Below are 19,539 nucleotides of genomic sequence, written 5' to 3' on the forward strand. Positions count from 1 at the left end.
CCTCAAGGAAACTAATGGAAACTTCCATGACATCTTTATCTCCTTCCCACAAGGGAACAAAATCACCCGTGTAGAGTTATCATGTGATTTCTTACATTTGGAGCTGGTCTGCAGAGCTTACATTGGGGCTGGGCTTCAGGGACACATTCGTAAGTGCTCAGGACTGGGGGCCTATGTGCAAGGAAGGGTGGGGGAGCCTGAGGAGGGTTTAATCTGAAAGTATTTACACACCCCCAATTCCTAAAATATGTTCAAGAGGCTACTGACAAGTTGTGGGAAAATGCATCATACCTCAAATGATTTTTTTCTAGGAAACAATGCAAATATGCCTGTATATTATGAATTAGGTGTACCTGAAAAATAAAGTATAAATTAAACTGTTTTCCCACCTCTACTTCTGACTGACCAGCAATTGACAGAGGCTCCTTGCAACAACTGGTTCCTTCCTCTTCTGTCCCTTTTCTGTGAGACACCTGCAACCACGTTATCCTAACAGGAGCACACCATTTAAAGAAACTCTATTTCAGGTTGTCATAAACAAAAAAAATTATTTTAATCACTAGTAAGTGAGCTTGCTTTGTATATCAAATACCATAATTCTCAGAATGTTTAAATAATACACTATCAAGGCTAACGTTGAAATATGCAAAAGGTTTGCTTGCTTAGTGTTAAACAGGACTTTTGTTTCCAACAGGAATTATTTGAAAGTTACCAGTGAGTTATTTTCTCTCTCAAAAATTGAACAGGTGGGAGAATTTGTAGATGAAGACAACCTGGGGCACCTGGGAGCCTAGGAGTCCTAGGATGGAGTCCTGCATCAAGCTCCCTCCATGGAGCCTGCTTCTCCCTCTGCCTATGTCTCTGCCTCTCTATCTGTGTCTCTCATGAATAAATAAATAAAATCTCTTTACAAAAACTAAATAAATGAAAATGACCTGGAGTCTTCTCTAGGCTTGGAGCCCTTTCAGCTCAAGGCAGAAGCACAGCACCAGGTGGAGAGTGGCTCCCCACCCACCACTACTCCACCCTCAAAAGCAAATACTTGGTTTTTGGACTAAACCAATTTAATCATTGATGGGTGTTGTTAGTAAAAGAAAAGCTTTAAGATATTCTAGAGATTCCAAGGCCCTTTCCAGCACAGTGCGGAGAAGGAAAAAGAAAGAAAAACCCTACATAATCAGTAAGGGAAAAGTCAAATTCAAACTCTGGGGAGATTGGCATTTAACACAGTTGACTTTTTTTGTTTGTTTGTTTCATGTGGGAAGATGAAGAGAAGTTTAATCTCGGGAAAACCAGAGGGGGTGGTGAGCAAAAGACCTTCACAGGGTTTTGCTGAGTTCCATTTCCATAGCAATGGACTCAAGGTACCCTTGACAAAGACAGAGGTTTTCACTGAAAGATGAATAAGCGGAATGAACCAGCTAGCCACAAACATTGTCTGCAGAAGACAGCACCTCATCAGGACCCGCCTACTCCTCCCACAAAGGTTCATTTGATGTTTATATCCCGTGACTTCGTGGGTTTTGATTCAGCATAAGAGTTTAGCTGCAGAGACAAAAACTATTATTCATTCATCAGGAAGTATTTTTCTCTTTTGTTGCCAAGGGCAGCAATTTAAATACTCTACCTGCCGAAAACATTATTACATTTAGGCAAAACACAAAAGCTCCTGCACACACACATATTTTGACAATTCTGTATCATTCCCACTGCCCTGGGAAGGCCCCATTCCTCCTCCCTCCTTCTAGATCCTCACAGGAGTGGACCAGCTTAAAAGAAGGGTCAAAAAGCAAGGATGGCCTTTATGTTGAACACGGACAGCCTGTTGAATTAAAATGCTATCATATATTTTGCTTATATTGTGTATAATATGTACAATGTTTATAACATTTGTTTAAATACCTAAAGACATCAGTTAATCCCACATTTTTTAACCAGCCAAACACTTCCAAAAACCATCAACTTTTCTACTAACCCTTCAAGGTCTTAATTAATTATTTCTCTTACTTCTGCCTGTGTTCTATTATATAGATTTTACTTGCTTCTGCTTTAAAACATTGGCATCATCTTTGAGGAATGTAGCCCATGGCCACTTCAAGGGCGTGTGACCAGTGCCTTCACCCTTGGTTTAATGCTCCATTGAAACTGTCCTCAAAGTTTTCATAATTTAAACAAAGGGCCCCCTATTTTCATTTTGCTCTAATTCTTCATGCACCTACTAGTAGCTTGGGACTGTCCTCCCAAGTGGCCATGTACCTCTGATCAAATCAGTCGGCGTTCAAGTTACCAGCTGCAACTGAACACCAGTACGATGACCCCAAAGTGGCTGGATCCACCAGATTACAGCTCCTTTGATTCCAATTCATTCCTACAGGGACCCCTTACAAACAAAGAAATCATCTGAGATATCTCCTTCCTTGGACACCAACCGCAGACAAATACATTTAACAACCAGAGTAAACACTTCAATCAAAAGTACACAGACTTGAATTATCTCGGTAGCATTCTCGCTGGGATTGATAATCCTGTATCTTCTCAGTTTCACTACCACGGTCTGTTTCTGAAATCAGGCTACCTCTTTCAAGAGATGTATATATTTAATGCCATCATGTCTCTATTTCTTTTCAAAAACCTGTTACCAGGTGGAGGATGTGTGCAAGAATTTCACTCACTGACTCTCCTGTTCCTCGCCTCACACCTGCTCCTCACTCAACTTCAGCTGGGATTCTCTTCCTTTAAGTAACTAAAAATGCCTTTTCAAGGGCATCAGCTTCCATGTTGCCCAACCCAACCTGCAATTCACCTTCAGTTTACTTGACCTTGTCAAAACTGACCTTTCTCTCTTGCTTAAATTCTGTCTTCTTTTTGCCTCCATCTCACTACAGACCTCCAGTTCCCCTTCTGTCACAGCACTCTGGTCGCTCTCTGCTTTATCCTAGAGGTCCCCACAGGAACCGATTTCCTATAGAAGGCCCAAGATGGCCTGGTGCATTCACAGGGGGAAAAGAGGGAGGCAGTGTACTTGCCCAAAAAGTTATCTTGAAAAACAAAGAAGCAACCTACAGCATATTGAACTGAGGGCAGACACTTTGGTTTCCTACCTTGTGTGCTCAATGCTTCCTTGTTCAATTTAAATATGATATAAAAAGGCATCACATGCATGGGGCATGAATACATGAGGTCATCAAATTAATGGAATCTCAACGTGGTCAAAATAAAACCAGCTAAGTTTAACAGGGATAGATGCAGGACCCTTACTCCCCCACCCCGCCCCAAATCCACTGCAAACACTGCATAATCTTGGCAAAGGTAGAAAAGATATTATGGTTCCTTGTGATTATGGTTCCATTATGCACAATATGAAAACAGTATTAGGAAAAAAGCTATCGTGATCTAAGGTTGAATTAATATTGCCATGCTTGGGATGCCTGGATGGCTCAGTGGTTGAGCATCTGCCTTTGGCTCTGGGAGTGATCCCAGGTCCTGGGATTGTGTCCTGCATCAGGCTGGCTCCCTGCATGGAGCCTGCTTCTCCCTTTGCCTGTGTCTTTGCCTCTCTCTGCCTCTCTCTCACGAATAAATAAATACAATCTTTAAAAAATAATAATAATAATGCCATGCTGTTAAAGACAGAAGATGATCCTTAGCATCCACAGATCTGATCGTTATAATTCAGGTATGTACAAGATATTTGAAAGCCATTCTGCGCTCAACTCTGCGAAAAGCCATTCTGCACTCAACTGTTGAGAATTACCACAGTACTTCTTGGATTTTTCCATGTACAGATCACCTGGAGGTCTCCTTAAAAATGCAGATTCTGACTGCAAGTCTGAGGTAGGGCTGGGAGGCTTCATGGCAGACCATCTCCCAGGGGCTGCTGTTTTGGATTCAAAAGATTAAATGATCTCCTGGGTTGCTTCTAGCTCTTAATACTCTGGGGTTGGCTTACTCGGCCAAGCCTTGGCACAAAGATCTTCAGACTAATTAGTAAGACCACGCTTCCCCCCAGCACTTTTCTGTCACTATTTAACCAGAATTCTAGACTCCCCATCCTGCATCCAAGTCTTAGAGCCTCTGCACAACTATTTCCAGAGGGAATGGGGCTTTTCCATTGAACAAAGGCTTTTGGCTTTACTGAAAAGAGGGGGGAAATCTTTGAGAGTTCCAAAATTGAAGACATAATTGATGCACAAGGCTCAATGGAGCCTCAACCAGGAAAATTGATTAAAGCCAACCAGTGGTTTGATCCCTGGGCCCTGTTCTACCAGAAAGATGCTGCCACTGGCCTGGTTTACTCACAGTGAAAATGATGCTGTTGAAGACATGGCGAACGTTTACAACATAACGATAAAATTTAAAGGAGGGATATTTATTAGCACAGTCTAATTCTGAGGGAGAGTCACCCTTTCAGCCTGAGTCCTGCAGGTTGCTGGCATTCTGTGGGGGCTGCGGGGAGGGCTCTCCCCAAGTTGGGGAGAGGTGGGTTAGAGAGGACAGCATGACCTCTCTGCCCCAGCTGTCTCGGGACCTTGCATTTGAGCTTCCAGGAGAGGTTCTAGGTCTGGATGACAGAAGGAGAAGGGAGTTTTCAGAGCACCTCTGAAGGCAAAAGCAGGGCCTGATGCAGGACACGATCCCAGGACCTGGGATCACTCCCAGAGCCAAAGGCAGATGCTCAACCACTGAGCCATCCAGGCATCCCAAGTATGGCATTATTAATTCAACCTTAGATCACGATAGCTTTCTCAGATGCTCTCTTTTTTTCTTATTAAAATGAAATGTTTGGGCAACCTGGTGGCTCAGCAGTTTAGTGCCGCTTTCAGCCCAGGGTGTGACAGAAGGTGGGGCCAGCTCCCCAGCCCAGTAAAGAAAATAGCTGGAGAAAGGTGGGGAAGGGCAAGGAGACACAGTTCGTCACCACAGCAGTAGATGGATGGATGCTAAGGATCATCTTCTGTCTTTAACAGCATGGCATTATTATTATTATTTTTTAAAGATTGTATTTATTTATTCGTGAGAGAGAGGCAGAGAGAGGCAAAGACACAGGCAAAGGGAGAAGCAGGCTCCATGCAGGGAGCCTGATGCAGGACACAATCCCAGGACCTGGGATCACTCCCAGAGCCAAAGGCAGATGCTCAACCACTGAGCCATCCAGGCATCCCAAGCATGGCATTATTAATTCAACCTTAGATCACGATAGCTTTTTCAGATGCTCTCTTTTTTTCTTATTAAAATGAAATGTTTGGGCAGCCTGGGTGGCTCAGCAGTTTAGTGCCGCTTTCAGCCCAGGGTGTGACCCTGGAGACCCAGGATCAGGTCTCACGTTGGGCTCCCTGCATGGAGCCTGCTTCTCCCTCTGCCTGTGTCTCTGCCTCTCTCTGTGTGTGTCTCTCATGAACGGGTAAATAAAATTAATAAAATAAAATGTTCAATATGATTATCCTTTTATTTTTAAATTTCCTCTCTATATCTTTTACTCTGAGAATATAGGCAGGGAAAATTTACTTTATTTGCACACATTAGTAATGAAGAAATCAGAACCCAGGCTAAACCACACTGACACACATCTTCTGTAGCACGTTTTCTTTTAGAACAAACCAGTAAAAACCCAATGGCCCATCTTCATCACACTCACCACCAGAGTTTGCACAGGTTGCCCGTTCTAAGTCTTTTGGTTCCACACATGCAGTTTCCGATCTTCCTCAGCCCTCCCTTCCTGCACCTCAGCACAGTCCTGCCTCTGTGTTTCGCCCTTTCCTCTGGCTCTCACCCCGAAGAAGTTGGCAAGTTCAGGGGCCTCATTTGTTTCTGAGGCCACACTCCTGGGCTGCCAGTCCAGCACCTCTTTAAATGTGGTGCTCCTTTCCGCACGGGGACTGCATTTCTCACAGAGTTCTCTTTCATGTGCCTAAGCTGACAAGTCGTCAGCCTCCTCAGATGTAAACTGAGGTCTGACTCACGATGAACACCTACTTAAGCACACATGGTAACTAGTAGAATATCTGGAATTTAAGATACTTTGGTATAAAGTATGCAAGAGTTGTGTGTGTGTGTGTGTGTGTGTGTGTGTGTGTGTGTGTCTCAGGTTAAACTACCCAGATGCAGCCAGTGTTAACACTGGAAAGGTACCTCCCAGGGGGTGATCAGCTGGTACTACAATCAGGAAGATTGCTTATATTCCAGAGGTCTCACCATAGTGTCCTGCTATCTGTCTCTACCAACACTGGCATTTTGCTAATTAGCAAGGAGAGTGTGAGAAATGGGCTTTTAGGAAAACTAGTGGATTGTTCATGGCATGATAATAGGTAATAGAAATGGACTCTCACTGGAGAAATTCGTGGTGGTCAAGGGACCAACATACGTTAAAATATCTTAGAAAGGCTTCTGGCTGTATCACTACAAAAACATTTCTAGGAGAAATTAAAGACCGAAATGAATGATGTATTTTTTCACAGGTAGAAAGACTCATTGCAATTTCCCCTGCAATGTTTTTAGATTCAGTCTCCGTCCTATCAAAATCTCAGTGGGCATCGTTTGTAGAAATTGACAAGCTGATCCTAATGGAAATACAAAGGACCTGGAGCTGTCAAAGTAATTTAGAAAAAGTAAACAAAATTGAAGGTCTTAAACTACAAATTTTCAAACTTACTATAAAACCAAAGGAATCCAGACAGCATGGTGTTTTGCATTAAAAAATACATATGAATCAATGAAACAATTAGAATCCAGAAATATACTTATATTTATGGCAAATTGATTTTTCGCAAAATGCCAACGCAGTTTTGTCTTTCAAATAAATGTTTCGTACTACTATACCAAACAGCAAATTTAGACCCTGCCTCCTCATTAAATGTAAAAGTTACCTTAAAATGGATCACAGACTTAAATGTAAGAGTTAAACTTGAAAACTTGTAGAAGAAAACCGAGGATAGAGGAGAAAATCTCTGTGACCTTGGACTGGGCAAAGAATTCTTAAATGTGCTACCAAAAGAACAATCTATAGAGGAAAAAAAGAAAGGTAAAATGGATTTTAAATAAAAAACTTTAATGTTTCAAAACACATTGTAAAGAAAAATCTAGTGCTCCTGGCTGACTTAGTCAGTAGAGTGTGTAACTCTTGTTCTTGTGGTTGTAGACCCACATTGGATACAGAGCCTACTTAAAATTAAAAAAAAAAAAAAAAAAAAAGGAAAAGAAAATCTAAAGACAAGCCATAAACTGAGAGAAAATACTTTCAAATCATATTTCTGATAAAAGACTCATATCTAGGAAATATGAAGTACTCATAACTCAATACTGAAAAGACAGAAAACCCAATAAAAACCAGGCAAAATATTGGAATAGATATTTTTGAAGTTTTATTTATTTATTTGAGAGAGAGAGTATGTGCATGTGCTAGAACAGTGGGGAGACAGGCAAAGGGAGAGGGAGAAGCAGACTCTCCGCTGAGCAGGGAGCCAGGATGCAGGCTACATCCCAGGACTTGGAGATCATGACCTGAGCCAAAACAAGAGCTGGGCATTTAATCAACTGAGCCACCCAGGCACCCCCTGGAATTGATATTTTGCCACAGAAGATGTGTAAATAGCTACTAAGCACATGGAATATGTTCCATATCATTCATTATTAAGTTAACAAAAGAAATGCAAGTTAAAACACAAAATGCCACTTCATAGCCACTAAAATATCTACAATCAGAAAGATAAATACAGTACTGGTGAAGATGTGGGTAACTGGAATGCTCATAAGCTGCTGATAGGAATCACTTTGGAACCACCTTGGAAAAGAAACTCATGGTCTTTTTAAAAAATTAACATAAGGACTGTCTGGGTGGCTCAGTCGGTTAAGCATCTGACTCCTGATTTCAGCTCAGGTCATGATCTCAGGATCATGAGCTTGAACCCCATGTCAGGCTCTGCACTCAGGGAAGTCTGCTTCAGATTCTCTGTCTCCCTCTCCCTCTGCCCACCCCTATTCTCTCTCTTTCCAATAAATACATAAATAAAACCTAAAGAAAAAAATTAACATAAACTTACCATATGACCTATACTCCACTCTTAGGAATTTCACTCCAGAGAAATGAAACCTAGCTACAGGAAGACCTGAATGCAACTGTTTATAGCATCACTCCTAATAGTCCCAAAATGGATGCAATGAAAATGTCTATCAACTGGTGACTGGATTTTAAAAAACGGCTATCTACACAATGGAACAATATTCGGCAATAAAGTATTATAACCTTCAGATATATGCCACAACCTAGATCAATCTAGAAAGCATTTTGTTAAAAGAAAGAAGATAGACACAAAAGGACACATATTGTATGACTCCACACGTATGAAATTTCCAGAAAGGGCAAATCTAAAAGTATAGAAAGCAGATGATTGGTTGGGGCTGAGGTGAGGGTGGAGGTGGAGACTGAGTACAAATGAGCATAAGGAAGACTTTTAAGGTCTTGGAGATATTCCACACCAGATTGTGGGGACGACTGTACAACACTCCAAATTTACTAAAAACCATCGCACAGCACACATCCAATTGGTGGGATTTTATGGTATGTAAATTATACCCTGATAAAACTATCGAAACACAAAGGAGTCCCTCCTCAACCTTGCATGTGCATACCGAGTGTAGAATCACACAACCTGTAGCCTTCATTCTGAAGGATGGTGATACCCCCTGAGGACTGATCCCTGAAATGTCTGGTATCCAGACAGTGGTTTAGGAAGGTTGCATATGGCTTGATGCTGATTCAAGAGAGAATCTGCACATCCAGGACAAGAAGTTGCAATTCTATCAAATTCATTGCCTGTGGTCTCTGACTTGTTTTGGATTTGACTGCTAATTAAGGTATGTCAATAAATTTGTAATGTGTAAGCTATGCATTTGACATCATCTGGTGGGTTAGATTGTAGGGGACCAGTGAATCCTTGTGCACCTCAACCTTCTCAATGGGTTCCATCATTCACTCAAAAAGAACCTAAGCATTTTGTATGACAAAATTGGCTTAGGCCAGTTGGTAACAGAAACTGAAGTGATGTTTATTTTCTTTACTAGCTGATTCCTTTGAATATCATTTTGGAAATATTTTACTACTCAATTTGAAATTATTTCATTGACAGACACTGTCTTATGCACAAATTTTCAGGGATGTCTGAGCACCTAAATGAGGCATATCTTAATTCAGTCAATTATAATACTGAAAAAGAAACCAACAAAGTTGGAAACCACTAAAGACACAGGAGATGTTATACTCATATTTCTAAGGAGAATAGGCCATTCTTTCATTCAGTAATAAGTGATTTTTATCAAACAAAAATCCATCTGTGACATAAATTCTGTATGCCTTTGTTCTGTTCCTGAGAAGGGGAGGATGGCTTAGCTCAGAATGCCTGGAGGAGAACAGCTGTTCTTCCACTTAAACAAAGTCCTCCAACCACAGGCAGGTAGGGTTCTTTAAAAAAAAAAAAAAAAAAAAAAAAAACAAAAAAACAACCTCTATTATAAAAATATAACTACAAGAGCTAGTTAACTAATGCCAACAAATCCTCCGAAGTCACATTCTTTAAAAGGAAGTCCCATGCAGTAGAAATGTAGTGGTGAATCAGAGTTCTCTGTTTATGGTGATGTTATTCTAAAGTAACAAGTGGAGTCATAATGGTGTTTGAGACCTTTGGAAACAAGAATCTCTCCCAGATCAGAAGTGGAGAACACATGCAGTGGGATTCTTTGGATATTCCTCATGCTCATTTGACAACAAGCACTGGAGGTGCAAAATCCACTGGTCACCAGTGTGTGGAACATTCTAGAAATTTAAGTACCTGTTGACTGTGTGTGTTCATTGCTGCCTTGAGATACTTAGAAGTTAGTGGCTCCAAATCTAGGAACAAGATTTTGTTAAATATAATCAAGTTTTAAATTTGTATTGAATGATCACCATCAGCCATTATCTTAACTATAAAAATGTAATCCGGTCTTTCTTTGTACTGAATGAGTAGATGGAAAAAAAAATGGTTAATCTCTTCAAGTTATTCAGCAAGCTCCTGATTATCAGATTCTGTGGCTCTTCTCTCTCCATATTTGGATGCTAACTGTGAGCACGAAAAGCATCTGGACTTCTCATTTCTGCCACTAGGTCATCCCTGATCATGTGTTCTGGTTTAGAAGGTGAGCTAAGGTCCTGGTCCCCAAAATGTTGGTCTACCCTCTAACTTTGCTTAATTATCTGAATTCCTCATTACCCCCTCCTTGACTTCTGTCACCCAGGCTTCTTGAGCTGGTATCCTGTCCTTTCCCAGCTACCATCCCCCAGGACATTAGCACTCTGTTTAGCGACTTCCCTAATCCCAACTACTTGTCTGCCTGGATCCCTAAATGATGTCCACTGGTCTCCTTCCTACTCCTGTTGCCTGTCTGCACTGGGACTTCCATTCATTCACCCAGCTAGTATTTACAGGATTGACACTAAATGCCAGGCACTGTGCTGGCCATTAGAAATCAGAACAACACCTCCTGCCCTCAAGGGGAGACAGCGAGTCAACAGTTACAAAATGATGTGCTGGGCAGGTATATAAACAAATTGCCATGGCAACAAGCAGGTGGAAAGCCTGAATTATGGGGCAGAACAGAGTAGGTCAGAGTGCCACAGGCGACAGAAATGACTTACCATGGACAGTGTGTTCAGTGTGCGAGCCACCACATCGCACTGTGGGAACCAGAGATCTCAGAATGGCCAAAATAGGCTTGGCAGTGGGAGAAGAAGCTATGGAGAGGTCTGAGCACAGAGGGCCCTGGAAGTCCTGCTCCCAGAGAGTGAGAAGCCATTCAACAGGAGTGGAGTGATAGGGTCAACTTCACAGCTTTCTGAGCTCTTATTTGCCACATCAGACTTCAGCTCAGCACCTGCAGCTGGGCAGACCCTTCTGGCAGAGTTTGCCCTCTCCCTCACCTTCTCTCCCCACCCCACCCCCCATCTCTAAAGATGTGCCCAGGTCCAGACTCTGGTCCTGGCATTCTGGGGTTAATTCCTTTCCAAGGGCAATTCCTTTCCAAGTACCTGTGCTGGGAGCTGGTCTACAAGGTCAATACAGGGGGTGTGTTGAATCACAGTATATATGGTATATGTGTGGAGGGAGTGTTGTGTATGTGGTAGTGGTAGGAGGTGCTAGGGATGTAAAAGGAAGAATGGTTCTTTTCTTTTTTGGGTGGAGCTAAAACGGAAACAATAAGCCAAACACTGGGAAAAAAAAAAAAAAAACTTCTGAAGGAAGGCAGGAAAAGCAAGGGCATAATGGATCATCAAAGACAAGATCGGAGGATAGGAGAAGTAGGTGTGTAAGGACAGCTAGACTTTGTAGTCACTCGACCTGAGAAGGTGAAGATTGGATCCGGAGAGAAGGAGGCAGTCCAGATAAACCCAGAGAAAAAGATACTCGTGGCTTGTCCATTTAAAGAGGTTGGGAGGGAGGGACAGGACACCAGATAATGTCTACATATGGGATGGATTTACTAAATTTTGGTGAATTATTTAAAGAATGAAAAAAATAATCCTATCAATCAACTACTCAAACCTGCAAGGGCCGGATCGTATCCCCAGACAGGAGGGACTCTGAACGTCATATTTGATCAGGAGGGGTTTAAGGAAAGAAGGGCCTTTATGCGGGACGAAGTCAGCAAACGGCTCCCGTAACCAGAATCGCAGCAATTAATAAATATCAGCTGAGCACTCACCAGTGACAAACACCTGCCAGGGGACTCCTGGGACACCAGAAGGAACTGTCTCTGTCCAAGAAACGTCAGTGACGCAGGCTGTGAGTGCAGGGAGCCCTGGCAACTTTGAGGTGCTTAGTATCACCCCTGCTTCCCAGAGGAGTGGGAATCGCATGCAACAGACGGGAGGCGAGCAGGGAGGGTGCTTGGGTCTGAGCGCTGGGTATCTGCACAGGGCATTAGCCTCCAAGAGGTAGCAGGCTCGGCGGGGTCAGTGGCCCAGATCTGCCCCCAGGTAGGGGCTGTTACCAGGTACTGCTTCCTTTCCCAAGCCTGCCTTACTGTGTAACCGCATTCACTGGCACAGCAAAGTTCATAATGTTAACCTAGTGGCTCCCAACCCTGGCTGCACAGTGGAATCACACAGGGAGTACTTTTACAAAATTTTTTTAAATTTAAATTTTTTATTTATTTGAGAGAGAGAGAGAGAGAGAGAGAGAGAGAGAGAGAGAGAGAGAGGTGAATGCAGAGGGGTGAAGACAGAGGGAGAAGGAGAGAAAAACCCAAGCAGATTCTGTGCCCAGTGTGGAGTCCAAAGAGGGGCTTGGTCCCAGGACCCTGAGATCATGACCTCTACTCCAGGAAGATACTATTTAAAAATGGCAACTCCCTTTAAGAAAAGCAATATAAGCTTCCAAAGGCATTTCACACGTTAGTGAATATCTCAAAAGCCCTCCACCCCACAATTCTAGAACAAAATTTTCCCTGAATCCAGGAGTGCAGTTATAAAGAGTTGGGAAAAGTAGACTGTACAAAAACAAAATCAGTGTGTGGGTGAAGGAGGTCAAAAGGTACAAACTTTCATCTATAAATAAGACAAATCCCGGGGAGGTAACATGCAGCACGGTGATCACAGTTAATAATACTGTATTGCATATTTGAAAGTTGCTGGGGGATCCCTGGGTGGCTCAGTGGTTTTGCGCCTGCCTTTGGCCCAGGGCATGATCCTGGAGACCTGGGATCGAGTCCCATGTCGGGCTCCCGGCATGGAGCCTGCTTCTCCCTCTGCCTGTGTCTCTGCCTCTCTCTCTCTCTCTCTCATAAATAAATAAAATTTTTAAAAAAAGAAAGAAAGTTGCTAGAAGAGTAAATCTTAAAAGTTCTTATCACAGGAAAAAAAATGGTAACTACATATAGGAATGGATGTTAATTAACTTCACTTATCATGGTGATCATTTTGCGACATATACGAATATCGAATGGTTACGTTGTACACCTGAACTAATATAATGTAATATGTCAATTACACCTTCATTTAAAAAAAAAAAGCCAGAATTAGAATAAAGAGGCGGGAAGGTTGGACAGGGTAATTCTGAGGGTGAGGAAAGAGTGCTGGCATAGGGCACCATAGGGCACAGTAATAGGAACAGAAGGCAAGCTGAGTGGCAGAGAGAGTTGTGGAAATAACTAAACTAGAAACCCGAAAGAGTCGGCTTGAAGACCAACTGGAAAGTTGTGCCTTTCAAGTCCTTGTGCCTCTGGATAGCAAAATGGGAATAAGGTTTTTTGAAACACAGATTCCAGATCCCACATTGCCCGGCAAATGCTAGTCCCCTCGTGTGAAATGAAATACAGGGAGCCAGGGGAGCTCCTGGCCAGAAGAGAGTCAGGACTCAGGGCTGGGTTGGCGATCCAGGGGCTGCGGAAGGGTTTTCTGGTTGTTAAGGCTACCCTGCCTGTGGAGCATCTGTGGGTGGTGCCACCCTCCCTTTGCCAACATCTCAGGTCTGAGCACAAGAACCCTGGAGCCTCAAGTTATCTGTGTATTGAAAGAAATGCTGGGAGCTAAGGATTTGATCTTTGCAGGAAAAAAAAATAATCCTTCTTTTTGACCTCCCCTTACAGAATTCTAGGCAAGCCATCCAAGAGAGGGCCAGAGAATTTCCTGAGGTCCTGGTGGGAAGTTAAGGAGCAAGGGAACAAAACAGGAGGAAATGCTTCAGGAAATGGGGAAGGAACGAGGGCATTTTCTAAACATACTCATTGATCTGACTTTGACATTCCCAGCAACAGTGCAGGAGGTTCTCTGGCACAAGAATTTGAGTCACACTGCCTGCTAGGCCAACAGATCAGACTTCAAAGAAACTTCAGGAATGAAGATGCAAACTTCAAATAGTAAATTCAGAAAAGAAAAGAAAAAAAAAAAAAGCATGCACAGGAGCTGAAGCCAGGATCTTATGTATTTCCACTCACCACGGTTTCTGGATGAACACTCTGAGATAAATGCTTACCTAGGCAAGAATGCCATCCCTCAGGCTGATTTGGATTCTCACTGCCTCCATTGTCTGTCTCCTGCCCCCAAGCAAGACACAGAATCGTTGGGAACTAGTTAACCCAAAGAAAGCTCTCCTGATCCAGCCTTGAAATCACAAAGCCTCAAGTCGGGGGATTCTGTGATGTGAAATGGTTACTCTGGGCACTGATGGTCACCCTCAGCATCAAGGACATGGAAATGCAGTGAACCCAGCTGTCCCCATGGTGCTTTGGGGCCGAAAACAGCTCCCTGGCTGGCTTGTTCCAACAGAACCCAAGTTCGTGACCTTAACTCAATTACTTCTTATAAAGGATTTTTTTTCTCCTCATTAATTTTGAAATGCTTTTATTTATTTACTCACTTGTCCATGGAGACATAATAGTATTTAGAAAATACAGCAAGAAAAGGATTATCTGTAAGCATATAAATAAGCTATAGACATCTTTCTTAGCAGACTATAATATCTCTTGTTTGTCCAAACATTTCTGAGTAACTAAAAACATCATCTAAGGTCTAAGACGGAGAGTTCTCCCTGGTGTCTCTAGCTAATTTTTGTATTCAAAGTGCAGACTTCATTCACTGGGAATTTTCTTTTTTAATTAAATTTTTCTGTGTCTGCCACACGTGTTCCAGTAGCAAATCATACTTAGTTGGTAAAATAAATAACACACTATCCTAAACTTCTAAAAGAATTATTCTCCAACTTGACTCCAACTTGGTATCATAAATCTCCTAAAATATATTTTCAAAAAAGTATTTACTGCATAAGGAATAGCTTGTTAATGCATGGTAAGCAACACTGCCAGAATGAGAACAGTGTCATGAAATCAATCGGTCACCTAGTTTTTAAATTTCATAAGATCTAGGAAACACTGTTGTAATACCTTTCTATCAAAGACCATGTTAGAAGGGACAAGTTGAAGGTGACAGGTTTACAGGTCTGTACCATCATTAAATGATGTACTAATACCCTGCAACAGAGCCTCTGAAGTATTAGAATGGGGAGGGGGCAGTGGAGAGAGGAATATTGTTTGATGTTTTGTCAGGAAATAACTGGGACCTCCCTTAGACAGAAGAAGTAGGTTCCATAAAGCAGCTTGCTTTTAAGAGTTACATCTACGGGAGGATAAACAAGAAGCCAAACGTCGTGGTTGCCTCAAAAGAAGGTGACAAAAGTCAAGATTTAACCTTTTCCTATATTTGAATTTTGTACCATGGGCATGGATTATCTATAAAAAAAGTTTTTCGAAGTTATTTGATTCATAAGCAAAGATATTAATTTCAATTTGGTTCAACAAAGATGGGTGGCTATTAACTGCTGGGAACATTGCAAAGCAATGATCCTGCAGATATGAATAAAACAGTCTCTGCTCTCAAGACATGCAAGTCGGTTGAGCAAGAGAGATTGGCCAGCCATTTGTTTATGCCACCAAGATAAGGAGATAAGCAGGACAACAGCATTAAGTGGAGAGACCCGCTGGGAGTTTAGGGAAGAGCACCTAATAAGTACTTTGGCATCCAGGGGACTGGGAAGGTTTTCCAGGGCATTAGAACCTAAACAGCACTTCACAGCCAGCATGCAAGGAAATACTGGTTGCCTATGAGTAGATACAAGTGTGCCTAAAATAATGCCCCTCAGCTCTGGGACAACAGGCTAGCCAGAGTCCCAGTCTCCTTGGTTTAGCCCCAGTTTGATGCACATTGCTGTTATTTTGTGTATACATGTGAAAAAGTAAGGGATGGGAGTGGCACCAGTCTGAGCCTGTATGATGGTGTTTCTAGAAAAATCAGAGGTGGTAGTGCTGAGAAGGGAGAAGAGGCAGGAGGACGGAGGTCTGGTGAGAGAACCAAAACAATATTTCATGGGAAAAATAAACAATTCCTGAGCCTTGTCAGCAGTGGGGACAAAACAATGGAGACAGATTGCACTGATTTGCAGGAGGTAAAACCAACAAGTCTTAATGACCAAATGAATATGGGCAATGAAAGAGGGAGGGGTGCCCAGGATGGTGAGCGCACATGACAGGCATAACATAACGCTCATGGCCACAGATCCTATGGCTGTGACACTATGACATGCCCAACACCATGCCAATATTGTCATGTGTTATTTAATCACCTGAATCCTACTCGTTTTATAGACAGGAAGACTGACATTCAGAGCTGTTAAGGTAGCAACTAATGTTATGGCTCATCAGAGGGACAAGTCTGGTATTTAAGCCCAAGACTATTTAATTCCAAGTCCAGACCCCAAATTTTGAAACAACTATGCATCCCAGAGAATATAGCTGGGAAGAGGGCCTCCCCCATAATTCTGTATAAAATAGTAACAATGATGCCCTCCGATCTATTTTGAGGGCTAACACTGTTCTAGACACTGTTCTAACACTTTTCTTGCATTGTTTCATTTTATCATTAACAGCCTCTCCAGGGAGGCCCTGTTATTATTCCCATTTTGCAGATGGTGAAACCAAAGCAGAGGAAAACTAAGTAACTTGCCCAATTTCCCCGAGCTAGTAAGACCAGAGAATAAAACATCTAAAGCTTAAAGATATATCTTGTCACCACCCCCCCAAAGTTAACTGTAGATGATAATGAATATCCATAGGACTTTTTGAATGAATTATTATAAAATGGTAGAAGGTTTCAAGGATGATTTAGTTTAAATAAGTGGGTATATAAACATCTTATGATACTTGCTTATACAGCAGTGCAATTCTAAGAGTGGCACAAGACATTACAAACAATATATACATTTACTTCATATCTTTGTGGCATTTAAATTCTTCATGACGTTATATTAACTACAGTGGTAGGCTTTGTATTTAATGTCTGGAAAAGAGGAAGGGGAAAGGAGTGGGCCAAAGCCTAGGATATGCAGAGAAGGTGGGCAATGTTTTTATTACACATATTCTTGTTTCTAACTGCTAAGATCAGTATTTTTTCTGCCCTTACTTGGGCAATACTGCTACAGAAGGGAAAAATATGCCTTTGAAACCCCTTGAGGCATACATATTTTACTGTGGAGTATATATACATCCTAAATTTGAATACTATGCGATTTTGAAAATGAAGTAAATGTTCTTCTATTCATACATTTTTTCTTTATACTCAGAACTATTTACTTTTTTTTTTAAAAAAGGACAATTTAAAAGAGAAAAGCTGATGAGCCAACCTATGAAACAATTGTAATTCTATGTAATTGCTTAGTCGTGGACCTAAAACACTATTTTAAGAAACACACCACCTCTTATTCTAGACCTAGGAATAACTCACTTTAAATAGGTTACATTTCAAGGTCAGTGAACCCCTGGGTCCTATACTGTGAGTCCTAAGGGAATCCAGAGAGACACAGATCTTATCGAGAACTGCTAATAATCTGAGTGCTGTTAGATAATGATCATTTTCCAAAATGCAGGCACCAGAGAGCCAACTCAGCAGTGCTATAGGTCGGGAAGCTTTCATTACGACCACATTACACCATGTCACTCATTATTTACGCTATATATGTAGAGCACAGATTATTTTTTAAAATGAAAACTCCCTCAAAGGTGCTCGCTAGGAAGCAGGGTGTTGGTTGACCGGGTGGGGGAGGCAGTGTTAAAGACTCAAAGTCTCCCGCGGTGGGTGGCTTTCCACAGCATCTTAAGCAGGAAAGCCCCATGTGGTCCCACTTTCTCCAAACACCATTCATAACGTCCCACGCCAAGTGCTCAGCTCCTAGGGGCAAGAAAAACATTCGGGGCATCTCCTCCATCTGGGACTTTCAATTTCTTAGAACAATAAGTCTGGGCCAAGTTGCTCTCTCCCCACCCTTTGGGAAACTGGGACTCGTGCACTTTGAGCGGCCGGAGAGAAAGGAGCTGTGCTCTCAGCGCCAGAGCCTCCCCTCCCCTCCCTCCCTCCCTCGGGCTCCTTTCTGGAACGCCCCGCTCCTAACCCCCCGCACCCCAGCCCCGCGCCCAGCCCAGCCCGCGCGGAGCAGGCGCCGGGGTTCAAAGCTGCGTGGCCAGCTCCGCTCGAGTGCGCTCATCACGGATGCCTGAATGAATGAGAGCGACACGTCCCTGCAGAGTTCACAACTCTGCACAATGCCCAAACACACATTTTTCCCACGAGGGTATTTCGCATTCCTCCTCCCTACTTTTGACCTGGGTTTTTTTTTTTTTTCGTGTTTTTTTTTTTTTTTAATGAAATGTGTGTTTGTGGGAATGTGCCCGTGGCCATAGGTGACACACATTACGATGCATCCAACACATAGTGTGACCGCCTAGCCAACTAGGAGCGACGCCGGCAAGACCTAGCCGAGTCTCCACTTTACAGCGAGGAGTGGAGAGGTCCGCGGAAAGGGGCCCAGGCATTGGCAGAAGCCTTGAAAATTTGCTTGGGGTTTCGGTTCTCCCCCAGCCTTGCCAAGGCAACCACTGCACCGGTGCAGCGAGGGAGCTGCAAAGTCCTCCGTCGGCCGCGGGGTCCCTCGGCCGGGGCGCCCGCGCTCTAAACCTGGTTTGGCCGCTTCGGGGGCTGCACAAAGAGCGCGGCTTCGGAGGGAGGCGCATCGGGGGCCGCGACGCCGACTGCGGGGGCGGCGCGGCGAGTCCCCCCGCCCGGGACAGCTGGCCAGGGGCGTGCTTCTCAGCGGGGTCCGTCCCCACTAGCCCACCCGGGCCGCCAGGCGCCCCCAGAAGCCCGCCTTTCCCCGCCGCGGACCCGCCGGCTTTCCACCGCGGGACAATGAGGGCGACTTGGGGACGCCTTTGCCATTCATTGCCCGCCCGCCCGCCGCAGCCCGGGACTGCAAGCTGGGGACCCCGGGGGGTCGCAACCCCCTCCCGCACCCCCTCCCGCACCCCCTCCCGCACCCCCTCCCGCACGCTCGCCGCAGCTGCGCTCCTGACTGCAAGAAACCAAGAACCCAAAACAAACAAACAAAAAACCCAAACCGAGTGGAAGCCCCCCCTCCCCCAGGAGTTCCAAGCCCTGGGTCGGAGGAGCGGGCCGCGTCCGTCTCGGGTGGCGTCCCCAGCCCCTGCGGCCCGGCCCGGCCCGGGAGACGCCTCCCCAGGCCCGCGGGGCCCCACGTGCGCGACCCGCCGGGTCCCCCGCAAGAAGCGGCACAGCGGCGCGCTTTTGTCCCGCAGCCGCCGCCGCCCCCGGGGGACCGGGGACCGGGGCTCACCTCTCTGCTGGCACCGTGCGGCGGCCCAGAGCAGCGAGGCCAGGAGCGCCACCCCCGCGCCGCCGCCGCCGCCACCGCGCATCTCGCCGCCGCCGCTCGGGCACCCCGGGAGGAACCGCACGGCCACCGCGGGGCTCCGGGCAGAGCGCGGCCCGCCCCGGCCTCCAGCCCGGCCTCCTGCCCGCCGGCCCCTCGGACACACCCCCCGCCCCGCCCCGCCCCGCCCCGCCCGCCTGACCCCTCCCCCACCGGGCCCCTCGCTCTGCCCCGGCGACCCGCGAGGACCCGCCGCCCCAGCTGGCCGCCCGCCCCGCGCGGTGCTCGGAGAGCCGGGGCT

At 44.5% G+C, this 19,539-nt stretch overlaps 1 protein-coding gene across 1 annotated transcript in view; it reads right to left on the reverse strand.

The window, feature by feature from the left end:
• Window positions 1-19,297, reverse strand: part of LAMA1 (laminin subunit alpha 1) — a 159,723-nt gene extending 140,426 nt beyond the window's left edge. The window contains exon 1 of the mRNA XM_055324601.1: window positions 19,203-19,297. Coding sequence (XP_055180576.1) covers window positions 19,203-19,284 — 82 coding nt within the window. The 5' untranslated portion in view covers window positions 19,285-19,297. The remainder of the gene's footprint in view (window positions 1-19,202) is intronic.
• Between the last annotated feature and the right edge of the window lie 242 nt (window positions 19,298-19,539).

Source organism: Nyctereutes procyonoides, unplaced genomic scaffold (genome assembly GCF_905146905.1).
Source record: "Nyctereutes procyonoides isolate TBG_1078 unplaced genomic scaffold, NYPRO_anot_genome, whole genome shotgun sequence".
Taxonomy (NCBI): Eukaryota; Metazoa; Chordata; class Mammalia; order Carnivora; family Canidae; genus Nyctereutes; species Nyctereutes procyonoides.